The 26,374-nt window shown below is 37.8% G+C and overlaps 1 protein-coding gene and 1 non-coding gene across 5 annotated transcripts in view; one reads left to right on the top strand and one right to left on the bottom strand.

The window, feature by feature from the left end:
• CFTR (CF transmembrane conductance regulator) overlaps positions 1–26,374 on the bottom strand; it is a 194,486-nt gene that overhangs the window by 22,875 nt on the left and 145,237 nt on the right. The window contains exons 22-24 of one of the 4 annotated variants that reach the window (XR_008372866.1): positions 26,116–26,367; positions 14,703–14,823; positions 12,796–12,929 (exon numbers count right to left, since the gene is read on the bottom strand). Coding sequence is in view for 3 of the 4 variants with exons in the window: in XM_053553531.1 (XP_053409506.1) it covers positions 22,773–22,931; positions 26,116–26,367 (411 nt within the window). In the remaining variant the exon portion in view is untranslated. Of the gene's footprint in view, positions 1–12,773; positions 12,930–14,702; positions 14,824–17,384; positions 18,888–20,963; positions 22,932–26,115; positions 26,368–26,374 lie in introns of those variants that run through there. The other 3 variants (XM_053553530.1, XM_053553532.1, XM_053553531.1) reach the window with 3 other exon arrangements.
• LOC128560654 (small nucleolar RNA U13) lies at positions 24,214–24,316 on the top strand. Its single transcript, XR_008373123.1, has one exon. It is a non-coding gene; the product is annotated as a small nucleolar RNA U13 (small nucleolar RNA).

The following is a 26,374-nucleotide window of genomic DNA, read 5'->3' as shown; positions in this document are numbered from 1 at the left end:
AGCAGATGAGACTAATGCTGGTGAGGGGGAAAAATGACGGTCTAATTCTCTGTAAGGAGCCTGGCACTTGAGTTACCTGAGACACTTTATTTGCCATGTCACTGTCTATTTAGATCACCCTTTATTGTAATAAAATGTTTTGAAAGAAAACTCTGTTTCCGTGGGAAATAATGATCCAATAATAATGATATATTTAGTTCTCTCTTTTTTAATATGAATGAACTTAAAAATATTTATTTATTTTTCTTTATTTATCTATTTTTTTTTGGCCAGAGCCGGGTTTGAACCCACCACCTCCGGTATATGGGGCCAGTGCCCTACTCCTTTGAGCCACAGGTGCCGCCCAACTTAAAAATATTTTTTGATATTAAAGTTCAGAATAATATTTTATTTGCTTTCCCCCCTCTTTTGCCTTTAGTAAATAACAACCATAAGGGGAATATAAAGCTACATTTCTTAAAACCATGGTTTTCCCAAATTGCCTTAGACAGAGAGAAGTCTAAGAAGTTAAGTGACTTGCCCAAGCTCACTTAGGTAAGTGGGACTAGAATTTGAGGATTTGTCTCCAAACCTGTGCTCCTCACCAGCACGGCAAAATATCTCAGAAGGAAATGTAAATATATATACTGTATGTATATGTATACACACACACAGACATACACCCATACACAGACATACAAACGCACACGTGTAATTCTATTAAAACATGGCCCAAATGCTTATAAATATCACAGAACTTAAAGGAATTATACTAGCAACCCACTAAAACTTGGGTTGTTCTTTACAATTGCTTGAGAAATGGTTTGTCTAACCTTTACTCATAATCCCTATCAAGTATATGTTGTATACCATATATTCATTAATTTTAGTTATTAAAAATGATGAAAGAAAGCTGTTAGTTGAAATTAGATATCCAAGTTTTAGGTGTTATGGATTTGATACCATTCAGAAGTTCTGCAGATCTTCTGTTTATAATTGATTGTCTAGCATAGACATAAGGTAATGAAGTACCTAATTTAAAAAGAAATTCAGTGAACAAACTGGTTTGGTTAGAATTCATTTTCATACAATTAATCAGACATTCCACTCTTGTATTACAAATAGTATCTGGCACTGTCTTGCTTCTGAGGGTGCCAGTCGGTGTCTAGCTCTGTTTTATAAACTGTTTGAACTTTCTACAAACTCATCTCTAAAGCTGAAAGGTCCTTTTCCCTGGTTTACAAATGAAACAGCTGAGGTCCTGAGAAGTTACGTGGCTTGGCCAAGGTGGTACAGCCAGACTGATTGTGTAGCAAAAAGTACACCTGGAACCATCAATCACAACACTGTTGCCCTATCTCTCTTTTAAGAAACTGTTCACTAAGAGGAAAGTTAGGGTGTGTAAATATTTGATCTTTATTTAATGTCATGTATGGTATAAAGAGCAATTCTTGAAACTGCAGGAAGACTAAGAGCACCATTATTCACCCCGTGAGTAGCATCTTTGCTGGGGCTGCCTCTTCAGCTCAACTCAGCGGAAACGGCTGAGCTACACGGAGTTCCTAGAGCTGGCCATGTGTTACTGCAACAGGCTCTATGCTTTAGCGCTGGATGTAAAACGAAAAACTAAAAAAGCAATTAGGCTTCTGTGGTGACTGATGCAATGTAATTTAGAGAAGTGGGAAGAATGACTCTTTCAGTCTACAGTGCTGTTGTGTCGTGGCTCACAAAGAACATACGTGGATCATTACGAAAGTTTTGAGACAGACTATCTCATGTGGATTACTTAACAACCAAGAAACGCAGTTGACAGCGTCCTTTAAGATTCACCTGTGCGAGTTTCAACTTGCTCAGCTTATTGGTGTTGCCGGGAGGGCTTCATGTATTTACCATCCACGTGGATTTTATGCTTCTTGATTTTTGTGTATCTCAGAACTTTTGTAATGACCCACGTATTTATATACACACACACGTACATACACATATATCATTTATAGGTCTATTAAGATGTGGCCCAAATGCTAATAAGTATCACAATGGTTTTGATATTCCTTTTTGACAATGTCTGCAACATTTTTTAATAAATTGAATCTATATGGTAAAAATCCATCCAATGGGAACAAATCAAGATCCTAAATTTGTATTAGAGAATGTTTAAAAATAAATGTTGCTGGCGGTGCCTATGGCTCAGCGGGTAGGGCGCCGGCCCCATATACTGAGGGTGGTGGGTTCAAACCCAGCCCCCACCAAACTGCAACAAAAAAATAGCCGGGCGTTGTGGTGGGCGCCTGTAATCCCAGGTACTTGGGAGGCTGAAGCAAGAGAATCGCCTAAGCCCAGGAGTTGGAGGTTGCTGTGATCTGTGACGCCACAGCACTCTACCGAGGGTGATAAAATGAAACTCTGTCTCTACAAAAAAATAAAAATAAAAATAAAAATAAATGTTGCTTTGGGGTTTTTATTGCGTTTTTTCAGGGGCGTTGGGGGGAGATTTTATCTTTTTACAGAGATAGGTTCTTGCTCTGTCACCAGGATAAAGTGCAACGGTGTCAAGATAGCTCCCTGAAACCTCAAAAGCCTGCACTCAACTGGTCCTCCTGCTTCAGCTTCCCCAATAGCTGGGAGTACAAGTGCATGCCACTATGTCTGGCTAATTTTTCTTATTTTTATACAGACAAGACCTCACTATATTGCCCAGGCTTATCTTGACCTCTTGACCTCAATTAATCTTTTTATCTCAGCCTCCCAGGGTGAGGGAATTATAGGTGTTCTTAAAAGTATTCCTAATGCTTTTAAGAATAGCTATTAGTTAGAACAGGTGAATAAAATCTTTTTTAATCCCAAGTATTATAAAATACAGAAAAATTTTTATCATATTAATGTACATATCATATCTTTTTGTATGTAAATGATTACATGTAAGATATACAAAGTGTTACCCATAAAATTATTTAATGTTTCACAACCTTTTTATACTACAACTTTTAGTATACACATTTTCAGAGATAGCATTAAAAAATGTTTTCCTGGTATGACCAAATTATCAGAAATTTTAAAGTTTTGGGCTCAGAAGTAATACACTATGTTATACTTTAATTCCACACCAGTTATTTTTTCTCTTCTCCCTGGATTCAGCGCTGTGCCCTCTCTGTCCTTATTTTAGTCTCCACTCCCGTCACACCAGCTGGAGTTTCTTAGCCACGTCCCAGCTTCTCCTGCTGCTTCCCCATGTCCATCCTCCACACACGGCCGTCAGCAGCATGATCCTCCACGGCCCTTCCACCAGCCTCTAGCTCACTCAAAAATAGTCAACCCTGCCTCACTGGGCCATGTCTGTCTTTCCCTCTTTCTTCTAATACTCCCTAACGTGACCTTTTCTTACCAAGGGAAACCCAATATTTTCAGTTTCCACCTTTGTACTTATACATAATCTTCTGTCTGGGGATCCTGGAATACCCTCTCCATCTTCCCATTCCTCCAAACTTTCTAAAATCTGTAAGTTTTATAACTTAAACTTAATTATCACTTAAGTTTTATAACTTAAACTTAATTATCACTCTCGTGAAACTGTCTACACTTATTTGTTCCTTCCTGAGGTATATAAATCCAATCCAGTACAAAGATGAAGGAGACATGATCTTTTGTCCATAGATATAAATAATAATCACCACCACCACCACTGCAACAAGTATATTGTACTTACTATGTGTAAAGAAGGAGTCTCAGTACTTTACTTATATTAATTCATTCAGTCCCCACATGAACACAGTGAACTACCCTGTTTCCCCGAAAATAAGACAGTGTTATTTTAAGGTGTGCTCCCAAAGATGCGCTAGGTCTTATTTTCAGGGGACATCTTATCTTTCCTGTAAGTAGGTCTTATTTTCAGGGAAACAGGGTAGTTAACTACCATTATCCTCACTTTTCAGACAAGGAAAGTGAATCACAGAGAGATTAAATAACCTGCCTAAAATTATGCAGGTGAAAGCCCAGATATTAGTAGAACTATGTATGATCCTTGTAGAAGAGGTCAAGCAATTAGTGACTCAGCACAAGACAATGTACACCGCAGTCTTATCACGGAAGCTATCGTATTCCACACTTTATAAGAGAAAAAATAGTAAGAAAAAAACCCACGTTTTATTTAGCATTTCCATTATATTCTTTTTGCCAGGCTGTTTCAATTGTTGATGATGTTGTGTTTACATTCTGCCTCCTTAACTAACACTAAGTAGAAATGAAACAAATCCACAGATAATTCTAATACCATGCATTTCAGAAGTGCCAGGAGAGATTTATACACAAGGTTTCTAGACCTTATGTATAAGGACTGGAACGTGGAGGTGGAATGTTGGGGTTGGATCAAAAACCTAAATGTTGCTCTAAAAAATTTAAATTGTGTGGAACATAACAGGGGGACCCTAGGAAGAAGATGGAGAGGAAGGCACAGCAGTGGGAGTGGGGAAAGGAAGGACTCGGTGTGGTGGGGTAGAGACATCAGGGCTCGGGGGCTGGCCTTTCCCTCCCAATGACCCCCGCACTCCCTGACTAGCCCACACCTCAAACCACAACTGTATTTAACTACCTGTATTAAATGTATTACTTTGGTTATATTTTTTCTTCCTTTGACATTTGACTTAAGACAATGGACATAATTTAAAGCTTCTTATTAGAAGCTCACAGGTTGGATTGGGACCTTGTGGTGACAAATCAAGGGCAAGAGCTCTACACATAACTACAGAAGCTGTGATATTCATGATTTTAAGCATATAGAAAGAGTTTAACAACTCATAATTAAATTGTTAATTATAAAGCTGAATGCGAGCTGCTGCATGCTGAACTTCATTGTTCAGACTGAGAGACGCATGATTTGGCCTATCTGGTACATCGCAGAGCCAGAGATGTCCCCACCCCATAGAGGGAGCCACTTGGATGTTGATTATTTCAAATTGTAAAGTCTCACTGCAACAACAGCCCTAGTCACATCCTCAGAATAGTTTGCAATCTTTTACACATGTCACCAAAGCTTTAAAAATACATTTAAAGGGAGGCGGAGCAAGATGGCAGCTGAGTAACAGCTTCCTTGCATCTGGGCAGCGTGAGTCTGGGGAGATACGACTCCAGGCATCTCTGGCTGGTGGGATCTGCCTATCCTCACCCCTGTGAGGATACAGGGAGTCAGCGAAAGACTTCTGGACCCCAAAAGGAGAACTAAAACAGTGGAAAAACGTCCATAGGCATGAGAACTTAAAGAGCAAGAGGAAGTGAAAGGAAAATTAGGGCAAGGAAACAGATAAAAGAAATCACTCATGAGGAAGAATCAGCAGAAAACTCCAGGCAACATGAAGAACCAGTCCAGAAAAACCCCGCCAAGGGACCTTGAGGTAGCTACTGCAGATGATTCCACCTATAAAGAAATGTTAGGAATGACAGAAAGGGAATTTAGAATACACATGTTGAAAACAATGAAAGAAATGATGGAAACAATGAAGGAAACTGCTAATAAAGTGGAAAATAACCAAAAGGAAATCCAAAAACAGAATCAAATCAGAGATGAACGATATGAAGAATATAAAAAGGATATAGCAGAGCTGAAGGAACTGAAACAGTCAATTAGGGAACTTAAAGATGCAATGGAAAAGTATCAGCAACAGGTTAGACCATGCAGAAGAAAGAATTTCAGAGGTAGAAGACAAAGTTCTTGAGATAACTCAGATAGTAAAAGAGGCAGAAAAGAAGAGAGAGAAAGCAGAACGTTCACTGTCAGAATTATGGGACTTTATGAAGCGTTCCAACGTATGAGTTATAGGAATTCCAGAAGAGGAAGAAGAATGCCCCAGAGGAATGGAAGCCATACTAGAGAATATTATAAAAGACAATTTCCCAAATATCAGCAAAGATTCTGACACACTGCTTTCAGAGGGCTATCGGACCCCAGGTCACCTCAACTCTAACTGAGCTTCTCCAAGACACATTGTGATGAACCTGTCCAAAGACAAGACAAAAGAAAAGATTATTCTGCAAGCTGCCAGGAGTAAGCACCAGTTGACCTACAGGGGCAAATCCGTCAGAGTGACCGCAGACTTCTCTAATGAAACTTTCCAAGCAAGAAGACAATGGTCATCTACCTTTAATCTACTTAAACAGAACAATTTCCAGCCCAGAATTCTGTACCCTGCTAAGCTAAGCTTCAAAATTGACGGACAAATCAAATCATTTATGGATATACAAACATTGAGGAAATTCGCCACATGACCAGCTCTACAGGAAATACTTCAACCTGTTCTGCACACTGACCACCACAATGGATCAGCAGCAAAGTAAGAACTCAGAAATTAAAGGACAGAACCTAACCTCCACACCGATGCAAAATATAAAACTAAGCAACAGACTCTCACAAAATAAGACGAATAGAATACTACCACACTTATCAATTATCTCAATAAATGTTAATGGCTTGAATTCCCCACTGAAGAGACATAGATTCGCCGACTGGAATAAAAAACACAAGCCATCCATTTGCTGTCTGCAAGAAACACACCTGGCTTCAAAAGACAAATTAAAGCTCTGAGTCAAGGGTTGGAAGACAATTTTTCAGGCAAATGGAATTCAGAAGAAAAGAAGAGTTGCAATCTTATTTTCAGATACATGTGGATTTAAAGCAACTAAAGTCAAAAAAGACAAAGATGGTCACTTTATATTGGTCAAGGGAAAAATACAACAAGAAGACATTTCAATTCTAAATATTTATGCACCCAATTTAAATGCTCCCACATTCTTGAAACAGACCTTACTCAGTCTGAGCAATATGATATCTGATAATACCATAATAACAGGGGACTTTAACACTCCTCTTACAGAGCTGGACAGATCCTCTAAACAGAAATTAAACAAAGATATAAGAGATTTAAATGAGACCCTAGAACAACTATGCTTGATAGATGCATATAGAACACTCCACCCCAAAGATAAAGAATATACATTCTTCTCATCACCCCATGGAACATTCTCCAAAATTGATCATATCCTGGGACACAAAACAAATATCAACAGAATCAAAAGAATTGAAATTTTACCTTGTATCTTCTCAGACCATAAGGCACTAAAGGTGGAACTCAACTCTAACAAAAGTGCTTGACCCCACCCAAAGGCATGGAAATTAAACAATCTTCTGTTGAATAACAGATGGGTGCAGGAAGAAATAAAACAGGAAATCATTAACTTCCTTGAGCATAACAATGAAGACACAAGCTACCAAAACCTGTGGGATACTGCAGAAGCAGTTTTGAGAGGAAAATTCATCACTTTAGATGCCTACGTTCGAAAATCAGAAAGAGAACGCATCAACAATCTCACAAGAGATCTTATGGAATTGGAAAAAGAAGAACAGTCTAAGCCTAAACTCAGTAGAAGAAAAGAAATATCCAAAATCAAATCAGAGATCAATGAAATTGAAAACAAAAGAATCATTCAGAAAATTAATGAAACAAGGAGTTGGTTTTTTGAAAAAATAAATAAAATAGATAAACCATTGGCCAGACTAACGAGGAATAGAAAAGTAAAATCTCTAGTAACCTCAATCGGAAATGATAAAGGGGAAATTACAACTGATCCCACAGAGATACAAGAGATCATCTCTGAATACTACCAGAAACTCTATGCCCAGAAATGTGACAATGTGAAGGAAATGGATCAATATTTGGAAACACACCCTCTCCCTAGACTTAGCCAGGAAGAAATAGAGCTCCTGAACAGACCAATTTCAAGCACTGAGAAACAATAAAAGAAACAATAAAAAATCTTCCAACCAAAAAATGCCCTGGTCCAGATGGTTTCACTCTGGAATTCTATCAAACCTTCAAGGAAGATCTTATTCCTGTACTGCAGAAATTATTCCAAAAAATTGAGGAAGAAGGAATGTTCCCCAACACATTCTATGAAGCAAACATCACCCTGATACCAAAACCAGGAACAGACCCAAACATAAAGGAGAATTTCAGACCAATCTCACTCATGAATATAGATGCAAAAATTCTCAACAAAATCCTAGCCAATAGATTACAGCTTATCATCAAAAAAGTCATTCATCATGATCAAGTAGGCTTCATCCCAGGGATGCAAGGCTGGTTTAACATACGCAAGTCCATAAACGTTATCCACCATATTAACAGAGGCAAAATAAAGATCACATGATCCTCTCAATAGATGCAGAAAAAGCATTTGATAAAATCCAGCATCCTTTTCTAATTAGAACACTGAAGAGTAGAGGCATAGGTGGCACATTTCTAAAACTGATTGAAGCTATCTATGACAAACCCACAGCCAATATTTTACTGAATGGAGTAAAACTGAAAGCTTTTCCTCTTAGAACTGGAACCAGACAAGGTTGTCCTCTGTCACCTTTACTATTCAACATAGTGCTGGAAGTTCTAGCCAATACAATTAGGCAAGACAAGGAAATAAAGGGAATCCAAATGGGAGCAGAGGAGGTCAAACTCTCCCTCTTTGCTGACGACATGATCTTATACTTAGAGAACCCCAAAGACTCAACCACAAGACTCCTAGAAGTCATCAAAAAATACAGTAATGTTTCAGGATATAAAATCGACGTCCACAAGTCAGTAGCCTTTATATACACCAATAACAGTCAAGATGAGAAGCTAATTAAGGACACAACTCCCTTCACCATAGTTTCAAAGAAAATGAAATACCTAGGAATATACCTAACGAAGGAGGTGAAGGACCTCTATAAAGAAAACTATGAAATCCTCAGAAAGGAAATAGCAGAGGATTTTAACAAATGGAAGAACATACCATGCTCATGGATGGGAAGAATCAACATTGTTAAAATGTCTATACTTCCCAAAGCAATCTACCTATTCAATGCCATTCCTATCAAAATACCAACATCGTACTTTCAAGATTTGGAAAAAATGATTCTGCGTTTTGTATGGAACCGGAAAAAACCCCGTATAGCTAAGGAAGTTCTTAGTAATAAAAATAAAGCTGGGGGCATCAGCATACCAGATTTTAGTCTGTACTACAAAGCCATAGTGCTCAAGACAGCATGGTACTGGCACAAAAACAGAGACATAGACACTTGGAATCGAATTGAAAACCAAGAAATGAAACTAACATCTTACAACCACCTAATCTTCGATAAACCAAACAAGAACATACCTTGGGGGAAAGACTCCCTATTCAATAAATAGTGTTGGGAGAACTGGATGTCTACATGTAAAAGTCTGAAACTGGACCCACACCTTTCCCCACTCACAAAAATTGATTCAAGATGGATAAAGGACTTAAATTTAAGGCATGAAACAATAAAAATCCTCCAAGAAAGCATAGGAAAAACACTGGAAGATATTGGCCTGGGGAAAGACTTCATGAAGAAGACTGCCATGGCAATTGCAACAACAACAAAAATAAACAAATGGGACTTCATTAAACTGAAAAGCTTCTGTACAGCTAAGGAGACAATAACCAAAGCAAAGAGACAACCTACACAATAGAAAGGATATTTGCATATTTTCAGTCAGACAAAAGCTTGATAACTAGGATCTATAGAGAACTCAAATTAATCCACATGAAAATAGCCAACAATCCCATATATCAATGGGCAAGAGACATGAATAGAACTTTCTCTAAAGATGACAGACGAATGGCTAACAAACACATGAAAAAATGTTCATCATCTCTATATAGTAGAGAAATGCAAATCAAAACAACCCTGAGATATCATCTAACCCCAGTGAGAAATGCCCACATCACAAAATCTCAAAACTGCAGATGCTGGCGTGGATGTGGTGAGAAGGGAACACTTTTACACTGCTAGTGGGACTGCAAACTAGTACAACCTTTCTGGAAGGAAGTACGGAGAAACCTCAAAGCACTCAAGCTAGACCTCCCATTTGATCCTGCAATACCATTACTGGGCATCTACCCAGAAGGAAAAAAATCCTGTTATCATAAGGACAGTTGTACTAGACTGTTTATTGCAGTTCAATTTACAATCGCCAAAATGTGGAAACAGCCTAAATGCCCACCAACCCAGGAATGGATTAACAAGCTGTGGTATATGTATACCATGGAATACTATTCAGCAATTAAAAAAAAAATGGAGCCTTTACATCCTTCATATTAACCTGGATGGAAGTGGAAGACATTATTCTCAGTAAAGCATCACAAGAATGGAGAAGCATGAATCCTATGTACTCAATTTTGATATGAGGACAATTAATGACAATTAAGGTTATGGGGGGGAAAGCAGAAAGAGGGACGGAGGGAGGGGGGTGGGGCCTTGGTGTGTGTCACACTTTATGGGGGCAAGACATGATTGCAAGAGGGACTTTACCTAACAATTGCAATCAGTGTAACCTGGCTTATTGTACCCTCAATGAATCTGCAACAATAAAAAAAAAAAAAAATTAAAAAAAAAATACATTTAAAGGTTATTTTTCTTTTATATTAGGTAAGTGCTTAACAAGATTAAAGGCTAACAAACCATTTTAAGTCTTGGTGTTCGAACTGGCTAAATCCATGAGGTTTTGATTAAAAGCCCCTTTGTCTCCTTTTCATGACCTCATAGATCACAGGTAAAGTAGAACATATGAAAGGATTCTCCACCTTAAAATGGACACAGTGTCTGTCTTCCTGGCTGGGACAGTCCTCAAGATTGCTTTCTAGCTGCAGGAGGGAAGACGATTAAACAAAAAAAAAAAAAACTGCAAGGACTTGCCAAAATTAATGGTGTCTTGTGATTCCAGGATCACTGTGAGAAAGACGGGGAATTTCTTGTTCAAAGTTCTTGTCTCATGTGTCTCAATACACGTAATTAATTGATCCAGAGACCTCTAATGCCTCAATGTCAGCGATCATCTGAACTATGCCCTTACAAGGTCTGGGAGATGGAAGGAGGAAAAAAATGGAAAAGCAAACAAAAAATAGCTCTCCTTGGATTTTTCTTCCTTTTGTTTAGAAAGATCAAATTCTAGGAAAGGAAAAAAATTGCTTAATTTGAACTTTCAAGGAAGAGTTAGAAAAGTAAGCGCATCACTTGGTGTAGACATCAAAAATACATGAGGAACATTCCCTCTCCCTCTCTCTTGGGCATTCCTATAATGTTGAAAAATTGACGCAGTGGAAGAAATGGTACATCCTGTCTATAGATGGGTCCTCATAATATTAAAAGACAGTCCCAGAAACCAAGATCATAAACATATATATGAGAAGCATCTACATCAGTATCATTCGGCGTTTCTGAAGGAACCTCTGAGAGTATTTCTTATTTTGTTTATAGAAAGCTTAAAACTATAGAAGAGGGAATATGGGGGGAAAGGACAAAATTGGAAGATTCACATTGACAAATGGCAAGATAATTTTCATAATTCTAACCTGCTCAGTTTTCATTTAGGTATTGCAAATGTAGAATCCTAAGTAGAGCATTTGCTAGAACAAAAACCTTTCTACCATGTAGCAGATTAACTAAAGAATTTCCAGTGAAATTGGAACTAATTTTTAAAGCTGAACTCATTCTAAGGGCAGCTGTCTGTGAACAAGAAAAACAAAACCTAAAAGTTTCACTGTTTTTCATTAAAAATGGGACCAAGTCACTAAGGTCAAACTGAATAACACTTCTCTGACAAGTTCTCTGAGCCTATTTTATGTTTTTCAACATTTTTATTTCTACTAATGCTGTCACCGCGGGATACTTGTGTTTCCACTGTTGCTTTGTGTGTGGACCACTGGACAATCCCTTTTTCTCTGAACAGGCAACCTGTTTTCAAAACTCCAACCAAGACTAAGCTTCTGGCAGCCTAGCAAAAGTCTACACCAATGAATTAAAAACTAGAATAGTCTGGCAGTTAGAATATTTAGTGCCTCATTAGTTGAAAGGAGCAAAAATAAGCTACCAAGATACACAAGCATTTTTCTTGTTCTAGATTTGTAGTCGTCTACGTGGAGATGCTCCTGGCATTTTAATTTTGTGTTAAAAAATAGAGAAATGTTAGAAAGAAGGATGGCAGTGGAATGGTTTCAGGGCCTGTTAATAGAAAGGGAGGAAAGTGATCATTAAAACAATGAATATATTCAGAGAGATGAGAGCAAGTATCAACAGAAATGCAGTAAATGCCTTTCACATTTGGTCCCAGTAAAGACATTTCTTGGATCGTTTTAAACTGGAACCATTGCTATTTCTCACATATACAAGAAGTGCTCTTGCACAATCCCACGAATAGCATGATACAATCCAGTGAGGCTAAAGATCCTTTGTGACCCAAATCAAAGAGTGACATTAAAAAAAAAAAAAAAAAAAGCTACAGATTAATCAGACATGGTTCACCCTATCCAAAGAACAAAAAACAATCATTACCCTTTCTATTTCCAATTCCACTGCCTCATGCTTCCAAGTGTTTGTTATTTCAGCCTCATCTTTTATGGTCTTGCAAAGCATTTCTCAGCCTGCCGTGACTGCTAACTTGGAGCTCAGACCATTGAAGCAGGTCCAAAAAAAAAGTTGGTGAAACAAAAACCCCAGGCTCCTACTGTGTAAGGTCTTCGGGAAAATGCTATCAAACTAGGAACATTTCAATAACTTTAAGTTGAATGGAATCCCAAACTTTCAGAACTTTTTTTTATGCCTGTGAAAAGACTGCATTGAAGAAAAAAGATGGTAATGCTTTGTGACAAATAAACTTGGCAAGGTAACGTGAATTTCTTGAGACCAAATGTCAAATGCAGATAAAAATGTAATGTAGTTGGTTTTTTTCTGGCTAAGTCTTTTTGCTCACCTGCGGTATCACTCCAAAGGCTTTCCTCCACTGTTGCAAAGTTATTGAATCCCAAGACACACCATCAATCTGGATATCTCCTTCAGTGTTCAGGAGTCTCAAAAAAGCAGACAACAAAGTACTCTTTCCCGCTCCAGTTCTTCCCAGGAGGCCCACCTGTAAGGTTGAAAGTGATGAGATTGTTCCTGTGACTTTCAGATACCATGCCTTAAATATAATTCAGTAGTGGATGTCAATAAACACCATTGGAATATTTTCTCCCATCATCAGGAGATTTTCACTTATTCAATCAAACCTTTCTGCACACTCCTAACCCTGACCAGTGCCGACACGTGGTGAAGAGCAATGCTGGAATGGGCAGAAACTGGCCATCAGGAGTCAGACCCCGATGCTGGCTTCATTCATCAGTGACATTTACTAAAAATTGAGAATGTCCATTTTGCACTAAAGGCAAGCCAAGATGAAGTGTCTTCATGCACATCATTGCTGAGAGGAGCTCAAGCCAGAAGCAGAGACTTGCAGCTTCATCTAGTCCCCAAAGAGGATGTGAGTTAAAAATTAATCTGAAATTGGTCTGACGTTTAGTATATTGGACAGTAATAATATTACTGTCCCTGATAAATTTATCAAGTTCAGGCCTGACAATAAACCAGAATATGTTCAGGCAGCACTATCTTCCCAGAGAAGACAGATTCAACCAAGGCTTACCACTCCTCAGAGAACTAGCACTTTAGACAATTGTCAAATCAAAGTCTTACATCTGGCTCATGGCTATAATCCTAGTGCTCTGGGAGGCAGAGGCAAGAGGATTATTTAAACTCAGTAATTGGAGACCAGCCTGAACAAGAGTGAGACTCTGTCTCTACCAAAAACAGAAAAAATTAGCTGGGTATGGTGGTGGGAACCTGTAGTTCCAGCTACTGGGGAAGCTGAGATTGGAGAATAACTTCAGCCCAGGAGTTTGAGGTTGCAGTAAACTAGGCCAATACCATGGCATTCTACCCAGGGTGACAGAGTCAGACTTTGTCTAAAAAAACAAACAGCTATTCTTATTACCTAAAGAGGGTGAGAACATAGCATGGAAGTGAAAACACTATGTAGTATTACAGATGGCCCACAGAGAGTCCCAACTCTGTTCAGCTCAGAAGCCAGCACTTGAAGGTGCTTTGAGCTAGGTAGAACATTCCTGAAGTCATTAACTGCCCATCAAATGCACTCCCTGACATTTGGTGCTACTAAATAACTGTTCATTCACTTCCCTTACATCATTCCTACTTTTAAAAATCATTTGGCCTTTTTACAGTGTAGCTGAGCAATGATCTTTTAAAGTTGTGCTTTTCAACTATTTGCGGTAATGGACAATTTTATTTCTTAATATCCAATTTACTGCAAATCAGCACTTTAAAAAATACTTAATAAAGATGAATTTCTAAATGTTTACTCCTAATTTCTATGCTTACCTTATAACAGACCAGTAACAGTTTGTACTGTGGTCCAGTGCATGGACCACAGTAAGTGCTTTAGAGCATACAAAACCCTCAATAATAATAATTTATTCATGCCTGCAGTCCCAGCTACATTGGTGGCTGATGTAGGAGGATTGCTTAAGCCGGGACTTTGATGTCAGCATAGGAAATGTAGCAAGACCCTATCTCAAATAAAAAATAATAATGATATTATCCGAGTATCATGACAATTCCATTTCTTCCTTTTCAATACTAATGCCTTGAATTTATTATTATCTTATTGTACTGGCAAGAACCTCTACTATATTATTGAATAGAAATTAGATAATGGGCATGGATATCAGGTTCATGATTTACAGGAAATGCTTGAAATGTTTTTATATTTCAAAAATACGTACAAATGTGATATAGCAATAAAAAATAAAGTTTCCACAATTAAGATAACAAAAAAATAGTAACTTACAGCTCATTTATTAAATTAGGCCTTTGGAATAAGATGATAAGTAATAATAACACAATTGTCTTCCTATCCATCATAAGAGAGCTCTATGATGAAACTCCCACAAGTCTGTTCTCTGAAACAACTGAGAAAACCACATTAACCACATGTTATGCACAACACCCTGTTGACTTTCTTCATAGTAATAATTTATTTATTATTCTTTATCACTGCTAGTATTTACCCTAAGAATATAAGTTCAACAAGAGCAGGGTACTCTGTCTTGTTTTCCATTGAATTCTCAGCACTTGGTATTTTTCTTGGTTTACACAAATTGCTGAATAAATATTTGAATTGACTGATAGTCGGAAGGATGGAGGGATGAATGATCAGATAATTGAACAAATGTATTTTGCTGATCTAACAAATACATAGATTCAGTCAATCTTGGTCAATTGCCAGATCAACTCCTAACTCTAAAATCTTGCAAAATTTCATATGCATACTTCCATTTCTGAATTAGCTCTTGCTGCACAAGCACATTCAATGTATGCCATGATTTTTCAACCACAACAGTAAACCTTTGTATAAGCAATCTAAATCTGCCCAGTGCTGTTAGGTACAGGGTAAGAGAAGAAATGCAGGTTCAATAGGTGGACATGATTAGGTTAAAGGTTAGTCATATCAAGAATCTTTGGTGAATGGCTTGGCGCCTGAAGTTCAGTGGTTAGGGCACATACCAGGGCTGGTGGGTTTGAACCCAGCCCAGATCTGCCAAACAACAATGGCAACTACAACAAAAAAATAGCTGGGCATTGTGGCGGGCATCTGTAGTCCTAGCTATTTGGGAGGCTGAGGCAAGAGAGTCACTTAAGCCCAAGAGTTTGAGGTTGCTGTGAGCTGTGATGCCACTGCACTCTACCAAGGGTGACATAGTAAGACTCTGTCTCAAAAAAAAAAAAAAGTAAATTGAGATCTAAATCTCTACATCATTAGTCAAGTTTCCTTTTTTTTTTAATTTTTTAACTTTCTAAGTGTGACTTTTTTTTTTGAGACAGGGTCTCATTCTGTCCCCGAGGCTACCAGGCTAGAGTGCCCTGGTGTCACAGTTCATAGCAACTCCAAACTCTTAGGCTCAAGCAATACTCCTGCCTTACCCTTCCAAGTAGCTGGGACTATAGGCACCCACCACAACACCTGGCTACTTTTTCCATTTTTAGTAGAGATGGGGGTCTCACTCTTGCTCAGGCTACTCTCAAACTCCTGAGCTCAAGCAATCCACCTGCCTCTGCCTCTAAGAGTGCTAGGATTACAGACGTGAGCTATCGTGCCTGGTCATTAGGATTCTAATGATGATTACGTAAATAAATGACTACATTCTTTTTCCTTCAGAAGCAAATACTGAAATCTTTAGGGAACTCAGTTTTTATGTCAGGATAAGGTTGGATCAAGAGGCGATTAATAAATCTTTTGTTGAGCTTCAATGTTTTTAGCTAGCGCTTTGGTTTCCTTATATCATTGAACAGCTGGTCATGTATTATGTCTGACATGATTTTCAACAGCTAAGAATCACATTGGTTTTTACCTAACAAAGTCTTCTTGTTTATATAATTGGCACTTAATAATTCTTTTCCGGGATTTGTTTTTCCAGGCTAGTCAGAGATCTGTTGAGTAAGGCTAGAGTACTTCCTGCAAACAAGCTTTTAAAGACATACTGTAATTTTAAGTCAACATTTTCTTGTAGCTACAATGCACCTCCTCCCCGAGAAGTTTGGATCAAGATAAATCAAAATACTATGTGGAGAGTTGAACAGTGTTAAGTTTGGTGCTAGATGTAATTGCACTGTACCATGAATAGAACAGTCTCAATACATTCCTTTCAGAGTGTCTTACTCATCAGTTTAATACCGTAACAAACGAAAACCTCTTTTAATTATTTTTAATTTCCTTGTGGTTTCCAGAAATCAAGATGCCAAGTCAATTGAAATTTAGATCTACAAGGTGACTATAATCAAATGTTTTATATGTTTATATAAAAATAATAGTAAATAAAATAATAAAACAGTCTGGAGAATATGCTATTCATAAACCCAGAATAAATTACTGAATGATTCAACTACCTAACATCTATTTTTATCAAGTTAGAAAATGGAGTATGTGTTTAATAAATAGAACAGGCATTTAGTGCTTGTACTAATATGATTTAAACACTTTATAGTCTTATAAATTATTTCTGGCATGGTATTTTTAAAGAACTACAAATGAAGAAAGCAGCTAAGTTCACACAAAAGAATAGATTTTGAAGAACTATTAAATGTCTATTTAATCAGAGGACTGTCCAGTACTGTAATATATACAATACACTCTCTGAAGAATTTTGATAAGTCCAGGTTTACAACAAACAACCTGACTCCAAAGTCATATCTAACCTTGAATTTGAGAGGAAAAAGAAAAGGAAAAAAAACATACTTTAGTTGAAGGAAGGTGATCTGGCTACTAAAATTTAGAAAAAAATCAAATGCTTTTAAGAAAAAACTATTTGAAATTAGCCGGGCACTGTACTCCCAGCCTAGTTGTTCAGGCTGTAGTTATGATTCTGCCATTTTACTCAGGCCTCAAGAACAAAAAGAAAAAAGAAGAAGAAAACTAGATTTTTTAAAGTAACAGTTGTGAAATAGTTGCTACATTTCTCATACATTGAAAATAAAAACCTTTAAAATTCTGTGAATTAAAGGCCTCAATGAAGAGCAAATAAGGTAATAGGACATATTTTTCCTGAAATAATTGCTATGGACAAAGTGTTTCAATAAGAAGATTGAATATTTTTCTAAATGAAATATTGATATTTTCATCAAGTCACCATGTAGCCAAGAACAGTGAAACCATTAAAAATTAAATGAGATTCTCATGTTAGCCCCTAATTTTCAACTGCTTTTGCCCCCAGGAGGAAAATTACTCCACAGCTGAGCGTATAGTGTTTTGGGGATATCCAAAATAGTATATTAAATTGACTCTACTTCTTAATTTACCATATAAGAAGTATCTTTGGAACACTGCATTACAGTTTGCAAGATGCTATTGTATGTTCTAACTAAGGACAAGGCAGTAGAAATGACTTTTTGCTTGTTTTTTGAAAAATGGTCTTGGCCTGCCACCCTGGCTAGAATGCAGTGGTATCATCACAGGTCACAGCAACCTCAAACTTCTGCCTCAGCCTCCTGAATAGCTGAGACTACAGGTACACAACACCACACCCAGATAATTTTTCTAATTTTTGTGAGCCTTGTTCTGGCTCAGGCTGGTCTCCAACACCTGAGCTCAAGCAACCTCCCAAACAAAGTACTAGGAATACAGGCATGAGTGACCACATTCAGCCAAGAGATGCCATTCTTTTTTTTTTTTGTAGAGACAGAGTTTCACTTCATGCCCCTCAGGTTGAGTGCCATGGCATCACACAGCTCACAGCAACCTCCAACTCCTGGGCCTAAGTGATTCTCCTGCCTCAGCCTCCGGAGTAGCTGGGACCACAGGTGCCCACCACAATGCCCGGCCATCTTTTGGTTGCAGTTCAGCTGGGGCCGGGCTCGGACCCGCCACCCTTGGTATATGGGGCCGGTGCCCTACCAACTGAGCCACAGGTGCCACCCAAGAGATGCCATTCTTAAGAGAGCTATTCAGAATGATATTTTAAGAATCCATTCCTATTCTATGAAAACTTATGACCTACAAGTAGTTATATGCCATTCATTCATTTAAAGTCTTTTACGACAGGTAATATGCTAAGCAAAGAAGTAAAAATGTTCAAAATAGGACTTCCAGATCTTGGTCTGGCTTATATGAAGCTAGGAAGTGGCCACTCTACTCTAAAAGCAAGGAAAAAACACGGCAAACTGAAAAATAAACAACCTTTCTTAGATCTGCTAGAAAGTGAGGTCAAAGGGCAAACCATTGCCTCACCCTAAATTGAAGAGAAGATGAGCAAATACAGGACAGAAACCACTAAGCAGAATCCTCGGAGGGAACTAGTGCCAGGACAGGAGAACCTAAAATGTAACTGACAAATTGCTAGAGACAGTGCAGACAAATCTGAGAGTAAGAAAATTCCATCAGGACCCAGGTGTTAGAGGATCTCCACACTTATCTGAGTTTTGTCCATAGGACCCCATCACGTTTTCATGGTGAACATCAGAGAAAAATACCCTCATGTACCTAGTAGGGAGAGGGGAAAAGTAACCATTTTGAAATATGCCTAACTTACTGGTCTTCCCCCCCCCACCCCCCTTAGAGCCTAACAGACCTAGATGAAGAGAAATAATGAACTCCATCCCACTCTAGCCATTCTGTCCTATCTAAGGGGGTGAAAAAGTCATAGGCACTTGTGAAGTTCACTGCTCCGAGGCACAGGCTCACTAAAGACCAAGGTCTAATCAAAGGATTACAGAGCACTTCCCCCATTCCTCTTCTCCTACCTTAAGACTACATTACTACAGGCCTATTTACTACAGTTCCTTTTATTCAGCACATCATGTCTACCTTTTGACTAAAAAATTACAAGCCACACAAAAAGGTAAAAAACACAGTTTGAAGACACAGAACCAGAGTTAGATATGACAGGGATATTGCAATTTATAGACCAAGAATTAAAACAACTATGATTAATGTGTTAAGGGTTTTAATGGAAAAATTAGATAATATGAAGAACAGATGGATAATGTAAGCATAGAAATGGAAATTCAAAGACAGAATCAAAAGAAATTCTAGAGATCAAAAACAATATAACAAAAATGAAGAATGCCTTTGACAGTCTCACCAGAAAACTGAGCATGGCTGAGTAAAGAATCTATGAGCCTGAGGATATGTCAATAGGAACTTCCAACACTGAAAAGCAAAGAAAAAGAGATTGAAAAAGAACAAAATATTCAAGAACTGTGAAACAACTACAATAAGCGGTGCCATATATGTAACAGGACTACTAAAAGGAGAAGAAAAAAAAGGAGCAGAAGAAATATGTTAAACAGTAATAAGTAAGAATTTCTGCAAGTTAGCATCAGATACATGTACCATAACACATATCCAAGAAGCTCAGAAAAAGCCAAGCAAAATAATGCCAAAAAACTACATGTACGCATATCATATTCAAACCGAAGAGAGTCAAATGAAAAAGATAAAGAGAAAATCTTAAGACAGAGGAAAAAAATCTTACCCATAGAAAAGAATTGCATCTAACTTCTCAGAAACTATGCGAGTGGAAAGAAATACTTAAAAGGGTTGAGAGAAAAAACACCTGTCGACCAAGAATTCTGTACCCTGTGAGATTATCCTTCAAAAGTGAAGGAGAAAGTCTTTATCAGACAAACAAAAATTTCAGGGAATTTGTTGTCAGTAGATATGTCTGTCAAGAAATGCTAGAAGTTATTCTTTGAAAAGAAATATAATGTAGGTCAGAAATTTTAATCAACATAAAGACAGGAAGAATATTAGAGAATGAATTTATGAGGGAAAATTAGAACTTTTACTTTTCTAATTTTTAATTGATCTCATCTCAGGATAATAGTTTGTCTGAAATAACAATTATAATGATGTATTCAATCACAGATGATATATGCATACATTTAAGTCTAGATGTATGTAAAGTGATAGCAATAATACAAGGGACAGGAGAAAGGAACAGGAATATTTTTTTATTACAAGATACCTGCTCTATTTATGAAATGAATTTGTATTATTTGAAAGTGGACTTCAATTAGTATTAGTTTTATTTCTTCCCAATCTGTGTGATAATTTGCTAGAATGGTACAAAGAACTCAAGAAAATAGTTCACTTACTAGGTTACCAGTTTACTAGAAATGGGTATAGGAGCAGCCAGATGGGAGAGATATGTCGAGAAGGGCATGTGGGAAGGGACACCAAGCTTCTAGGATTACTCTGACACACCACCTTCCCAGCACCTCAGTATGTTCACCAAGTCAGAAGCTTCCAAACCCTTTCAGTTAGGATTTATAGAAAGGCTTCATTACACAGTCATGATGATTAAATCATTGGCCACTGTTGACTGAACACAGTCTCCGGCCCTTCACCCCTCCCTGCAGGTCAAAGGGTGGAATGAAAAGTTCCAACCCAACTCCCAACCAACCTGCCCCCCCTCATAAATTAGCATAAGGTTGAAAGGGGTTTGTTAGGAATAACAAATGATGCTCCTTTCACTTTGCTCTAGAGCTATTTCAGCAACTGGAGACAAAAGCCAAATAGTGTAACAAAAGATGTTCCTATAGTTCTTATCATTTAGGAAAACCTAGGGGCTTTTAGGAGCCAGGAACCAGAATGAAGACCAAAAACCTATTTATTACATCCAAATACCATTATCAATTAGTATAAAATACACTAGGATTATCTGAGTCTTCAACTTTATTGCTTTGGCTTTCAAGACCCGCTATCTCTATCATCATTCTCCAATCCTGTATTCCAGTGGTTCTCAGCCTGTGGGTTGCGACCCCTTTGGGGGTCGAATGACACTTTCACGGGGGTTGTCTAAATACATCCTGCATATCAGATATTTACATTACGATTCATAACAGTAGCAAAATTATAGTTATGAAGTAGCAACGAAAATAATTTTATGGTTGGGGGTCACCACAACATGGGGAACTGTGTCAAAGGGTCACAGCATTAGGAAGGTTGAGAACCACTGCTGCCTTTCATTCCTTTGAGTAGCCTCCAACCTGACTGAACCAGTCACTGTTTTTCTGTACATATCCCATGCTTCATGCCATGCTGGGAAGCATCTTATCTTACCAAATTTTACTTGTTCAAATACACAGTTCAAGTCTCAAAATCTCATTGTAAATGCCACTTCTGTTTAAAACCAACTGATAACTGCTTCCTCCTAATTCCCACAGCATTTTGCCTCTATCTTTCATCCAAGGGCATATCAAGGCTTTTGAGGGACTGAAGCTTATAAGTCTGGAGGGAGGGTTTTTCAAGAATAAAGATTATAAAATCATAAACCAAAAATGAGGTACAGGAAGGACTTTGGATGTTGGCTCAGACAAATGAAGGTCTTTGGAACTTAAGCTTTGTTATCTTCACAATAAGTCTGCCTCAAGTCTCACTGAATCCTCCTTTTCCCCTTTTAGATGATCACCTCTGGAACAGTCTCTTTCTCTCTCTCTCTCTCTCCCCACTCCCGTCTTCCCTCTCCTGCTCTTCCATCTTCTTTTTAAGAGAACCAATAGCATTTGGTGAAAAGAACTTTGAAGTCAAAGATATCTGGTTTTAAGATTCTGCTTCCTCATTCACTTAGCTGAACCTTAGTTTCCTACATTGTACAAAAGAAGGGTAACAATATCTACCTTTGGGGTTATAAGATCAAATGTGATAGTAAATACAGGTCTTTTTTTTTTTTTTTCTTTTTAATCTCTCAGCTATTTAATTACATTCTTTTTAAGCAATTTAAAACACCATTTTATGAGGGTAAACTCCATTTGTCAAGGCAAACATGCACAGCCGGTAGCCTTGGAGCTGAAGAATAGCCTTGATATTCGGTGAAATTTGTGAGTCCACAGCTTTTTGATCAACCTTGCTGTTCTCTTATCTCGTATTTCTCTTTCTCTGTGGTGAAGATCTCACCTTCCTGGTGTCTGGGCTTGCAGAGCTGCTGCTTCTTGAAATAAGCATCAATGAGATGCTTTGGGAATTTAACATTACTGGTGTCAATTTTTGTGGTGGTGGTGATGACAAAGTTCTGGTATGTCCTTTGTAGAGGAACTCAATTGAGGGACAGAGGTCCAGTCACAAGTAGCAAGCCACTGTCCAGTTGCTTTAGGAAAACCACCCTCTTGCCTCTGTGGCACCCAGTGAGGATGATCAGAATAATCCAGGGTGTGATGCTGGATTGCAGTTTTCTCACATGCTGACTAAATGGTTTTTTGCCATAGTTCAACAGCTTTCAAGGCTCATCTTCAGTGGAATAATATCGAGGCATTTTTGCGAAGTTTAACCACCATTCTTGTTCCCACCAACTGGTTTTGTAACAGTGGCAAGGACCTTCAGCTCCTTTTTCTTTTCAAACTTGGATTTAGCTACTGTCTATTTCCTTCAGTACATTGCCTTTCTGGAATACATGGCAGATGGGGAATATCCAACCAGAACAGGATTTTGGCTGCAGTGGGGCTTCCCCTTCTTGGCCTGAGGTTTCTTCTCTTTAACAGCTTTCTTCTCTTTAGAAACCAGCTTCTCAACTTTTTCACCCACCATCTCGCAAGACGGGAAAGACTTAAATACAGGTCTTTAAACAGTGCTTGGGACATGATAAGCTCTCAATAAACATTAGATTCCCTCTTTTTAGGTGTTAAACAAAAAACATAGGAAGCCATTGTTCTGAACTAAACTCCTGTACTAGGCCTCAACAAGCCAGACTAAAAATCAAAATGGAATTAACTGCGCTTACCAAACTGAAACTGAATTGTTATCCGACCCTCTGGAAATCTAGAAAGAGATAACAGCCTGACTTCCCCAAATGGCCAGTTTTAATCTTCAAATAAAAAGGCATAAAAATAAAGTTCTCCATGTTTTAGTCCTTAACCTGAAGTAATGGGATGTTAACTGATCAGTTATTTTTCTATTATTCAATATCTGTGTTCCACCTTGTATGGAAAGTAACTGTGAAATGACCAGTCCACTTTTCATTCTGTTTTTCTTTAGCCCTTCTTTTGTCTATAAAGCCAACCTCTTCTGCTGGACTAACTGGAACACTTATTTTATTTTATGGAATGAAGTGTTGCACAATTCGAGAATCTCAAATGAAGCCAGTTGAGATCTTTAAATTTGTTGTAATTTTGTCTTTTCACAGATGGTATGCTCCATAGCCTTACATAATTTTCTAAATTTAAACTTAAATTTAATAGCCACTAAAGTGCCTAAAGAGTCCTTGCAGCGATGGTTAGTGGACACACGTGGTCTGTTTTGTACATTATAGGTTCAGAGAAAACGAAATGCCTGACCGTATTCTTTCTTTCTCATTTTGCTGCATCTCTGATTACTAATCTTACATCAGGAAAACTTTCTATAGTAATGAGGACCCTAAAAATTCTGTCACTCTACGTTGGGCTTGGTGAATTTAATTTAATTTGCTTGGGCAAATGAGCATCAGTAAAACAAAAGGGTAGGAGGGTATCTGGAGGAGAGAAAGAACCTACCAAGGCTTACCACTCGGGTTTATATCAACCTATTTGTTGCTATTGTTATATCAATGATAGCCCTTTTGGTGTCTATCTTGGAGATCTCCCCCCACAAAAGACATTGTTAGCTGCCTATGGTATTCTTTGATGTGTAAATTAAACAGAGTACTTAAGGAGGCTTTTTCCAAAGAAAGGGAGGACCCAAGGCAAATCATTAATTTTACATCATTCCAAAGCATAACTAGCATCACTCCGAGGTCCATAATGAAGCAAAAATGTCAAAAATTTCAGAGGTTTCATATGCATAAACATTCCTATTTTAATATTAGGGGCAAATGTAACCTAAAATATAAAATCTGATCCTTTTGTAGTTCCTAAGCATGATGACTGGAGTTCACATGCATGCCTGAGATGTGCCTCCCTTGAACTTTGTTTTGACATTGGCACACTACCTGTCTGATGGGGAAAAAGAAAAATTTAAATAAAAAAAATAAATACAACATAAAATCTTTCCATATATGCCGTTTAAAACTGTTTTCACCCAGGAAAAGAAAAAAATAAAACAAATCCCATTCTCGATGAAAAGAAATATAATAGGGGGTTAATTTTAGTGGTATGGAAATTTGCTTGTCATCTATAAGGTGAGTCAAATTTTCTAATGTTCCCTCATAAGCCATTTTGCATGGTTTACAGGGACTTTTGGTCACCCTATATATTATTTTATAGAATTTTATAAAATGCATTAAATATATCAAATATTCTGCTCATGGGCAAAATAGTTTGTTCTTATACTATGTTAGTGTTAATGATGGTGGTCTAACATTTTTACAGACTGTATCTCAATGTGCTTTTTTAAAATCTCTTTTTGAATTAAGCACAAAGAGATGAAGATTTTAAATTCAGTTTTATATAATAAGAACTGGCTCTCTTTGTTCTATTGCTATTTTTAAAAAATCAATCAAAGGCTCTGAGCCTCTAGCTCAGCAGCTAAGGCACCAGCCACATGCACCGGAGCCGGCAGGTTTGAATCCACCCCAGGCCTGCCAAACAACAATGACAACTACACCAAAAAAATAGCCGGGCATTGTGGTAGGTGTCTTTAGTCCCAGCTACTTGGGAGGCTGAGGCAAGAGAATCACTTAAGCCCAAGAGTTTGAGGTTGCTGTGAGCTGTGACACCACAGCACTCTACCGAGGGTGACAGCTTGAGACTGCCTCAACAACAAAAAAATCAATAAAAAATATATAATACCCTTGCCCAACAGTCCAGAATAAGAGATTGGAAGACAATATTAAACTATGTTTATAGAGCATAAAGTTGACAGAGAATGACAATCTTCTTCCCCAATGATCAATTCCAAGAATCAGTATACATTAATTTTCTTCTGTGCGGTTAGCCCAGTTCTGGGATCCATAAGAAACACTTCAAAATATCATATAGTTACTTACGCTTAATAAATATAGTAAACTATTTGGAAAAAGATTAAACATTTGCCAGGTGTGGTAACTCACACCTGTAATCCTAGTACTGAGGGAGGCCCAGGCAGGTGAATTGCCTGAGCTCACAGGTTCAAGTCCAGCCTGAGCAAAAGCAAGACCCCATCTCTAAAAATAACCAGGAGTTGTGGCAGGCATCTGTAGCCCCAGCTAATTGGGAGGCTGAGGCAAGAGAATCGCTTGAGCCCAGAAGTTTGAGGTTGCCGTGAGGTATGACACCACAGCACTTTACTGTGGGCGACAAAGTGAGACTCTGTCTCAAAAAAAAAAAAAAAAAAAATTAAATAATCTATCTTGTTGAAAACTTCAAGAAACAAAACAAACTAAACAATGCTAAGAAAAAAATATTACTTGTTTGATAGAATGTAAATTAGATAAAATTTAAGATGACCTTAGATTGAGTCAGCAATAAGATATTTAAGATATTTTTCTTATTGGGAGATTTTTTTTTTGGTGGAAAATCTAACACATATTATAATTTTGGTTTAACAGTTTTTTTTAGTTTGTAACCTAGTAGTTAACTAGATATTCTGAAAGTACAATCACACTGAAAATGGACTTATTATATAGATTAAGAACTTTGCAAATTCAATTGCATATGAAAAATAATGACTCCATATAGTAACTTGAAAGATGTACGTTCAATGTCAGTGCTAGTCTACAATAAACGTGTTACAAATGGGTTCTAATAACACACTGCTTTAGGTTCCTGGGATTAACTTACTGCACACAGGTCTAACAAAGCAAGCAATGTTTAAATCTCACCCTCTGGCCAGGACTTATTGAGAAGGAAATGTTCTCTAATATGGCATTCCCACTGTCTATATATCTTGCTGTGAGGTCTTTGACGGTCATTTGGCCTCCTGAAGGCCAGACATCATCTTTCTTCACATGTAGATTCTCAAAAATCATAACTTTCGAGAGCTGGCAATCCTTGGATGGTTTGATTGACTTGGTAGATCTACCTTCTTCTGTTGGCATATCAATAAACTTAAAGACTCGGCTCACAGATCGCATCTGAAAT

Source organism: Nycticebus coucang, chromosome 11 (assembly GCF_027406575.1).
Source record: "Nycticebus coucang isolate mNycCou1 chromosome 11, mNycCou1.pri, whole genome shotgun sequence".
Classification (NCBI taxonomy): Eukaryota; Metazoa; Chordata; class Mammalia; order Primates; family Lorisidae; genus Nycticebus; species Nycticebus coucang.
This window is presented reverse-complemented; position numbering and strand designations above follow the sequence as displayed.